The sequence below is a fragment of the Berghia stephanieae genome, chromosome 7 (genome assembly GCF_034508935.2).
Source record: "Berghia stephanieae isolate SIO BIC M18660-M18661 chromosome 7, UCSD_Bste_1.3, whole genome shotgun sequence".
In the NCBI taxonomy this organism is placed as follows: Eukaryota; Metazoa; Mollusca; class Gastropoda; order Nudibranchia; family Aeolidiidae; genus Berghia; species Berghia stephanieae.
Genome location: NC_088366.1, coordinates 36,826,206 through 36,836,225, shown reverse-complemented (window position 1 = coordinate 36,836,225; position 10,020 = coordinate 36,826,206). Strand labels below are relative to the sequence as shown.

The following is a 10,020-nucleotide window of genomic DNA, read 5'->3' as shown; positions in this document are numbered from 1 at the left end:
ATTCCTTTATGTAAGACATGAGGTCTTTACTGAGTTTTGAATCCGTGTTCTGCTCAAATTTTGCAAGCAGAAGCCTCTCTAGAGCCTCCAAAACAGACACATGCACTCGTATAGCCCTGTTGTAGTTCTTTCCACTCATAACCCTATCCATAGAACCATGTGCACATAGCCCTGCTTCAGTCACAATTTCTTCAAAACCAGATCCACTTTGGAGCTTTCCCAGGGCACCAAGATATGAAATTATGGTGTGAAAGACACCCAGGTGAATAATGACTGTTTTGTAAAGCTGTGGGTTTTGCCAGACAATATCGTAAGCTTTCTTTGCTACAGCAAGGTCAAATGTTACAAATGTATATGTGTTATATGCCCATTAATCATGCCTGAATTGTGCTAGTACAAAATTCCTCTTGTTTATTTATCACTGAAAGGAAGCAAATACACTGTAATATATATTTTTTCATATTATAGAGAAAATGGCTATCAATATCAAAGATTTAAAAACGCTATATGGCTTTGTAAAATATTTTATGATATGAGGCAAAAAATGAGAAATAACAATAAAATTCCACTATTTATTGCATTCGAAGCAATTTTAGGGTGATAAACAATCATTTTATTCACAAAAATGAGTTCACGAAAAATTGCACCCGATGACCTTTCAAGGGCCATAACTCCTGTAAATGATACTTGAAAAAACTGTAACACCCGGATTAATTTGTGTTATATGTCCCTGAAGCATGCCTGAATTGTGCTAGTGCAAAATCCCTCTTGTTTATTCATCCTGAAGGGAAACAAGTACACTGTAATAGATTTTTTTTTCAAATTATAGAGAAAATGGCTATCAAAGATTTAAAAACGCTATATGGCTTTGTTAAAATATTTTATGATATGAGGCAAAAAATGAGAAATAACAATAAAATTCCACTATTTATTGCATTCGAAGCAATTTTAGGGTGATAAACAATCATTTTATTCACAAAAATGAGTTCACGAAAAATTGCACCCGATGACCTTTCAAGGGCCATAACTCCTGTAAATGATACTTGAAAAAACTGTAACACCCGGATTAATTTGTGTTATATGTCCCTGAAGCATGCCTGAATTGTGCTAGTGCAAAATCCCTCTTGTTTATTCATCCTGAAGGGAAACAAGTACACTGTAATAGATTTTTTTTTCAAATTATAGAGAAAATGGCTATCAAAGATTTAAAAACGCTATATGGCTTTGTAAAATATTTTATGATATGAGGCAAAAAATGGGAAATGACAATAAAATTCCACTATTTATTGCATTCGAAACAATTTTAGGGTGATAAACAATCATTTTATTCACAAAAATGAGTTCACGAAAAATTGCACCCGATGACCTTTCAAGGGCCATAACTCCTGTAAATGATACTTGAAAAAACTGTAACACCCGGATTAATTTGTGTTATATGTCCCTGAAGCATGCCTGAATTGTGCTAGTGCAAAATCCCTCTTGTTTATTCATCCTGAAGGGAAACAAGTACACTGTAATAGATTTTTTTTCAAATTATAGAGAAAATGGCTATCAAAGATTTAAAAACGCTATATGGCTTTGTAAAATATTTTATGACATGAGGCAAAAAATGAGAAATTACAATAAAATTCCATTATTGATTGTATGTGAAACAATTTTAAGGTGATAAACAACCATTTTATGCACAAAAACGATTTCACAAAAAATTGCACCTAATGACCTTTCAAGGGCCGTAACTCTCGTAAATGACACTTGAAAAAACGGTAACACCCGGATTAATACTCAAGATATAGTGCTGTTTCAGAAAAACCATGTGGCGAAAACTCCCCCAGGGGGGGGAGGGTTTCGCCCACTGGCCCATGCACTAATACCATATATGGACCTATATTCGAAATCCACAGTTATTTATTCTGAAAGTGTTATCAAAACACAACAACCAAGAAACTAACAGGCAGATACAATAATCAGTGTTTATGAGATGATTAACGTTTTGCCTCATAACAAAAATATAAATGGTCTTGGAATGAAAATATGACACATATCCAATTTTACATGAATGTAAGATGAAAAATGTAAAAACATGGGTTTGAAAAGTAATAAATTCATGATTGCTTTCACTGATAACCTAGAATCTTGATGGATTTCTTCAAGTCCTGAGATGGAAATAAAAATATTTTCATAATGCCATCCAGCTCCTCTAAGGCCAGCTGTGCCTGGACTTGGACCTTTTCATCTGGGTCTGCCTGCACTGCTTGCTTCAAGGTCCTATATAACTCTTTCATCTCTTCTCCAAGAACCTAATACAATGAAAAAATAAAAACAAATGTACACATATACAGTGCAGCAAAGAAATCTCGAACAAGTTGGAACTGGGCCTATTTGAGATTTCCGTGTTGAATATTTTTATTTTACAAGGAATATGAAGAATTTGAGGGATGGGGGGGTAAACGTAGGTGGTTTTGGTTAAGATCTCCTTATAATGAGGTGCAGTGTTTAGTGCATCTCATTTCATTCAACAACAGATGGTATAATGTTTCCTATTCAGTGTACTATAATAAGAAGACAAAGCCAGCACATCACACTGTTGATTACATACTCAGCACTTGACGTCTTTATCTATGAATCCGGTATCTAATCGCTACAACTCCTCACCTTCCCCCAGCGCCTTTCTCCTCACCCTATATTCCCCACCCTAAACACTTCTTTGATTTTAAAACATAACAGAAGCTGTCTTATGCTATCATTGCCTCACTAGTCTCCCACTGGTACAGGTACATATTAAATAGAGTGAAGTGTCTGATGCATAAAACAATGGTCAAACATACTTCTCACACAAACACACATGCACGTGAAAACACATTACCTAGCACAGTTAATGCTAATGGAGAGCAATGGAAAATTTTGTTTCCGTTCAACAGAAACATAGGCAAAAGAATTTTATCAAGGAATGCGAAAGTGAAGGTCCATTGTTCTAGATTTCTGTTTTCACCTCTGATAGTGTTTGAGATTTTCGTGTTGCTAGTACTAGAAAAATAGAGGGAATTAAGAGATTTTCATGCTGCACTGTATATTGCATTTCCAATGTTTCATCATGCAAATTACACTGCACAACTTCATTTCATTGCTACAACAGATCTTAAGTAATCAAACTTTAAGTTTTATACAGCACACTTTGCTTCTTTTTCTTGAATATTGCCCTCAACCTCTGCAACAATACCTTTCCCCTTCCTATCTCCACGGCCATATCATGTCACCATTACAACATGTAGGTCAATCCTGACAGGTGTGCTATGACCCCAGACAGACACCCTAAACACTTCAATCATTGGGTTGAAAAACAAAAGACAGCAAGTCAGTAGTAGCCGAAATTACAAGACAAACCAGTGATCAGGGCTGGTTGAGTTAACCAATAGAATGGGTATGTTTCATGCAAGAGAGGTCAAAAGGAATGAGTGAAGAATATATCCACAGAGCATTTTGCTTGTTTCTGTAAATAACCCTAAACACTTGCAGTTTGAATCATTGGGTTGAAAACCAAGAGACAGCATGATGCAAGTAGATAGCAAAACATGTTATTGTCATGCCCTATTTAAATTACAAATTGAAATATAAAATAAGTATCATAATGATGACAATCAGGTATCAACTTCATCTGTGTGACAGAGGATCACACTCTTTTATCATTCTAATGCCTCTCATACAAAATATTAGGTGGAGAATATTTGATTTTTACTATTATTGTTTGCAGTGACTTTAAATATATCTGAACTGTCTTTTAAAATGCAATATTTCCTATCATTTTTCTTTAGATTGCAATGGTTCTGCATTCATGGCAAAGATAAATTCCTCTCCTTCCCTACAATATAAGACTAATGCCAATCGTGTCTATAAAACTCAAAACCTTTTAATTACTTTTGGAGCCCAATTTAAATTGTTGATGTTTTAAAGACACAGGGTGTCCAGGTATCGGAGACATTAAAAAATCCTACCAGCCCAAGCAAAAATCCTACCACAATTTATAGCAATCGGACATTACAAAAAGACACGAAGTCGTAAATTCTCAGACATTTACTTATAATACTATCAATCTTATCATTTGGGGGAATTCCAAAGCAAGAACAATTCAGGATATCATGGATCGAGACTGACTATGCCAAATAGCTCAGCAATTTTGGTTCCTCATATCAAGAAATAATATTGGGCCTACCTTCACATTATACACATACACACACTGAACTATTCTATTCTATTTACACAATCAGTTTTTAGATTCTTTTATCTTATATACACAATGGCAGACTAGGCTTCTAGCCTAACTACTTTTCTTTCCTTGCTATTTCTGAAGCAAGAACATCCTTATTTCTACATTTTCAGCCTATCCTATATACATTGCCCCTGACCAAAAGATCATGTTACATTGTTGAGGATGACTTTTCGGCTTTTTCAACAAAATTACCTGCAGTTTTGATCAGATTATTATGTCATTTTGAAGTATCTTTTTTTTTTTTGGTCTTTAGCTGCATCACTTCATCCTATTATTTTCTTTTTCTGGTGGACTCTTTTTCCAGAATATCCCAGCTCTCTTTCTTCTCTTTCAGGCCATTAGAATACCTGAGCCATTCTTTGCTGCATGATTTCAGTAGGTCAGGGGATTTACCCACCTCAGAATCTTTCTCTCCATTAATGAGTTGGCAAGTAAAGTGTCTTGCTATCAATGACTCTCCAACAAGGTTTTCTATTATTGTGATCTTCTTGTTGATCAAAAATCACTTTCTTCATCTGCATTGCAATGAGACAATATCAAAATAAGAATTATTAGTTTCTTCAAGTCTGGACATTGGTCAAGTTGTCCATTTTTATTAAAGTACCTATCAATCCTTTGATTGGTGTATGGTAGAGCTGTAGCAAGAATTGCTATCGTTTATCAGGGTTCCTACAGCAATTCCATTTTGAAATTCAATGAGCTTTCATGGCGATTTTTTTTTAAATTCAAGGATTAAAATAATTATCCCTTTGACGCTTAAGTGTCTCCGATAGTGGGGACAACTCAGCTCCTTAACTACTGTTTCTACTACTTCAACTTATTTGAAGACATCAATGCATTTGATTGAACAATAAATTTCATGGTATTCAAATGCTCTGTCCTTGCTGCCATTTTCTCATCTATATATTTTCCAAAATCTGAAGTGATGTGGTGGTTGTAGTAGTGGCATTAGAGATGGTGATGTAGTGGTGGTCGTAGTAAAGGTGGTAGGGATGGTGATATGGTAGTGGTGTTTTTAGTAGAAGTGGTGATATGCGGTGGTGGGGATGATGATGTGATGGTGGTTGTCGTAGTGGTGATAGGGATGGTGATGTGGTGGTGGTTGTAGTAGTAGTGGTGGTAGGGATGGTGATTTGATGCTGGTTGTAGTAGTGGTGACAAAGATGGTGATGTGGTGGTGGTTGTAGTAATGGTGATAGGGATGATGATGTGGTGGTTGTTGTAGAAGTGGTGATAGGGATGGTAATGTGGTGGTGGTTGTTGTAGTAGTTGTAGTTGTAGTAAGGTTGGTGATGTGTTGGTTGTTGTAGCAGTGGTGGTAAGAATGGTGATGTGGTGGTTGTAGTAGTGGTGGTAAGAATGGTGATGTGGTGGTTGTAGTAGTGGTGGTATGGATGGTGATGTGGTGGTTGTTGTACTAGTAGTGGTGGTAGGGATGACGATGTGGTAGTGGTAGGGATGGTGATGTGGTAGTGGTAGGGATGGTGATGTGGTAGTGGTAGGGATGGTGATGTGGTAGTGGTAGGGATGGTGATGTGGTAGTGGTAGGGATGGTGATGTGGTAGTGGTAGGGATGGTGATGTGGTAGTGGTAGGGATGGTGATGTGGTAGTGGTAGGGATGGTGATGTGGTAGTGGTAGGGATGGTGATGTGGTGGTGGTTGCAGTAGTGGTGGTAGGGATGACGATGTGGTAGTGGTAGGGATGACGATGTGGTAGTGGTAGGGATGGTGAGGTGGTGGTGGTAGGGATGACGATGTGGTGGTGGTAGGGATGGTGATGTGGTGGTGGTAGGGATGACGACGTGGTAGTGGTAGGGATGGTGATGTGGTGGTGGTTGCAGTAGTGGTGGTAGGGATGGCGATGTGGTGGTGGTGGTGGTAGGGATGGTGATGTGGTGGTGGTTGCAGTAGTGGTGTTAGGGATGGCGATGTGGTGGTGGTGGTAGGGATGGTGATGTGGTGGTGAATTTAAGGAGGCCGCGAAAACCCTGTTTTGTGAGAATCTCTCTCGATCTGGTTTCCTGCTATAGCACAAACGAGACCTAGATGCCTTTTTTTGTGACCTTGATGCCTCTTATTATGTGTGCATATGTGTACAGCAATCTGCTTGCCAGACAGTGAACTACCCCCCCCCCCCCCCCCCAAAAAAAAAAAAACAACAAAACAAAAAAACAGCAAAGCCGTGCTTGTAAAAAATAAAATCGAAAATTAACCCCCAACAACTTAACCTTTCAAAGGCGAATTTCAATCTTACTTTGATCTAACAGATTTCATCAAAAGACAGTAATGGCAATGCAATTTCTACCTAGTTTGACTGAAGCCTGAGCCATTTTTACTGCTCTTGGTGTATAAACGATTTATTCTGAATTAAAAATAATATAAAGGGTAACTATTATTTGAAAACAAAAAAATCAGTGCCACTGGTAAAGGATTAATTGTACCAACACGCACCAAAAAAAAAAAAAACACGCTTAAAAATGTACCCCTTTAAAGGTGTAATTCGATCTTACTTTGGCCCAACACCAAATCACCGTTTTCATCAAAAGACAAGTAACTGCAATGCAATTATAGATAATTGAAATCTGAGGCGCAATATTACTGCTCTCTAGGTAAAAACTGTTTATTCTCCATTAAAAATAATAGAGATGAAACATTAAAAAAAAAAAAAAAATCAGGTTCGCTGTTAAGGGGTTAATAACACCTGCACGACAAGCATCAGCGTCATCGTGACACTCCTATGTACTACGTCATCGTTTGTTTCATCTTCACATGCCGACTCCCTTCATCCCTTATCCCTGCATTAATGCAAACCAATACATGTGCCGCTAAACTGAACAGATTCATAGATAGAGGCACCAATATCCGTTGAGTGTTTCGTGTTATAGGAATGGCTAGTGTGATTGTTGGAGTTTTACTCATAATTGTTTTATTTAATTCTTTATTTTTTGCCTGCAAAGCGAGCATTTTCAATGTTAATAGCCTTATAGGCTCTGATATTTGCTCTGATCTGATATTTGCAACTGCCAACCTACGTCAATTTTACCGACCAAATTTTGATTTATCCGACCTACAGATCTGTTATCCGACCAAAATCCGACTTATCCGACCGACCAACGGCCATCCGACCAAAAACCGACTTATCCGACTTGCCTGGACACCCTGAGACAGATAATATGTTGCATTTATAATGAGGTTTAGCCTACCGTTAAAATGTCTTTTCCCAATCCTTGTAACAAAGAGGACAAGGTCAAGGCTGCTGCTCTCCTAGGGTCAGCATCAGGTTCAGATGTCAATATTGAGCGACAGCACATGAGGACCTTGCAAAGATAGAGATAAAGAAAATATAGAGATCAGGACTTGATACAAAATGGATGTTATGATCATTTGCAACAGTAAATTCCTAAGTCAAAATGTTCTGTATCTTGATTTAGCCTAATAAATAATTCACAGATTCTAAAAATTGCTGCATTATTTGCTCATATATCTTTGTAAAAAAAGTAGTGTGAGCACAGTGGACCAGGTACGTTTGCCTTCAGTTTTGAAATTATGAAAGCTGCTTTAGTTCAACACTAGTAAATTCCATGCAAAATTGCAAAGGGTTTTCAAAGTTTCTCCCTGACTTTAATCACATTCTCTCAAATGTTTGACAAAATAGACAGTCCTTATGCAATTTATAGTTTGAAAAAAGCAACGAAGCATAACAAATTATCAATATTTTCATTTAAGAAGGGTAAAAAGGGAGCATTCATCTCACAACAAATTGAAATCTTGACTAAGTTATGAAGATTGCCTTTTTTTTTGTAATAATAAGTGCAATGTTAAAATGAAGCCACATTTCAAAGCACAATGCTTTCAAGTGTAAAAGAATACCAGGTCATGTTGAATTTCTACCTACCTCTTGTATGACAGGACTGATGGAATAACGAAGGAGTTTGCAAACATCAGCCAGGCCTGAGAGGCAGCTCGCTTTAACAAGACTGTTGTCATGGTGACATCCAATTAAAAGAGCTGACAATAACACATCTCTGTACTTTGGTGCCATCTCACCTATACCATGATGTATAAATTCATAATTTATTTATGCTTTATCTTATCAGATACCAGATTTAAGAAAGTTTGAAATAAAACATGTGCAGTTTGATAAAAACAAAGAATTGTGAAAGCGATATTTAATGTGAAATTTGACATTGCATGACACCAATGTAAATAAAATTCCAATACAATTTAAAAATCATTTGAATTTCCTAAAGAGATTTTTTAAAAGTATGCGTAACAAAATCTAAAATTTAAAATCAGTTTTTTAAAGTCAGATACAAATATCTCACTGGATAGAAACAATACAAGTGTACAAAAGACAATTTTAAATAAAAATTTGTGAACTTCACAATTCATACTACTCACTTAATCTGCGACTGACAGCTTGAGCTTAACTTTTGGAAATAGTATTCTGTGCTGATATTTTCATGCATTTTCTTTTATGTCTATACAAATATCACATTTAAACATTGCTGTTATTAAAACATAATCATTAAAACACAGCATGCATTTATTACACAGTGCCCTATGATCTAATTCTTTTATTTTGTGTCCACTTATTGACTTCCTAAAAACTTGCTTTCGTGCCAACTTTTCACCAACTAATCAGGAAAGAAAATTGAAAAGAAACACAAAAAATCTTTATCTGTGAAACAACTGAAACCATTGCTGATCATAGAATCGATTGTGTGTTTGACTCCTCCCATTTTACAAACAGTAGGGGCCCCTTAGATTGGCTGGTAATGTAAGACATGCAGTGGCTGTGAATAAAGTTTGGACAACAAGGTCATTGGCTAAAGACAACCAATGAAAAACAATCGAGTGGGATTATATACAGTAATAAAGAGGTTTAAATATCTATCCATACAGATGAAATGGCGGCATTCCACAAGTGAGAACGTACCCATGGAACCAAGATACGTGAAAACGTACCCATGGAAGATTAAGATAGAGAAGATATTTATACAGTAGACTCCGGATAAGACGATGCCCAGGGGAACCATGAAAAAAATCGACTTAACTGAAAATCAACTTAACCGGAGTGTAACCAAATGAGCAAAAATGCATGTGAACAAAGCAAGCCAGTCTAGAATAAGTAAGGCCCTTCATGTCGCGCTTTTTGCTGACGTTGCTTGGTTGCGTTGAATTGACCTGAGAAGTAGAGGTCCTGTAGTGGTCATCAGAGGCTCCTATCCCCAATAGCTCCAAAGAGGAATCAGAATACATAAAAAGCGGAATTTGAGATCAAAAAGCGGAATCAACTTACTGTTATTATTGATTATGACATGCTTTGCAACAGAAGATGTAATAGACAATCCAAAAGTACTCAAATGATAAAATATAAAATGTGTAAAAATGTGCAGATTATGTAAAGAGTAAAAAGGGGGGTCAAATAATAATAGAGGACACACAGGTCCTGGCAGTCTCAGAGCAAAGCATTGAATGGATGGATTTAACCTTGTCAGGACCCTCCTACCCCCTCCCCTCAATACACATCTAATCAAACAAACCAAACGCGTGCTGGCACAAATACACAGGGCTAAAATTAAATAGGGAAAGAATCTGACTGTACTCAATAATATTACCGATTGGAGCCAACATATATAATATTACCTAGGTCATTGACCTCATACATTGAAGTCAGCGCAATAATAATAACCCCCCTCCCAAAAATATAATATTATCTGACATCAGCTGCACACACTTTGAATGGACTAAT

General features: G+C 36.8%; 1 protein-coding gene across 2 annotated transcripts in view; it reads right to left on the bottom strand.

The window, feature by feature from the left end:
• Positions 1–1,956: 1,956 nt before the first annotated feature.
• Positions 1,957–10,020, bottom strand: part of LOC144977176 (transport and Golgi organization protein 6 homolog) — a 37,012-nt gene continuing 28,948 nt past the window's right edge. The window contains exons 16-19 of one of the 2 annotated variants that reach the window (XM_078922063.1): positions 8,161–8,312; positions 7,469–7,582; positions 4,662–4,779; positions 1,957–2,297 (exon numbers count right to left, since the gene is read on the bottom strand). In XM_078922063.1, the coding sequence (XP_078778189.1) occupies positions 4,681–4,779; positions 7,469–7,582; positions 8,161–8,312 (365 nt within the window). In that variant the 3' untranslated portion in view covers positions 1,957–2,297; positions 4,662–4,680. The remainder of the gene's footprint in view (positions 2,298–4,661; positions 4,780–7,468; positions 7,583–8,160; positions 8,313–10,020) is intronic. The other variant, XM_078922061.1, reaches the window with a different exon arrangement.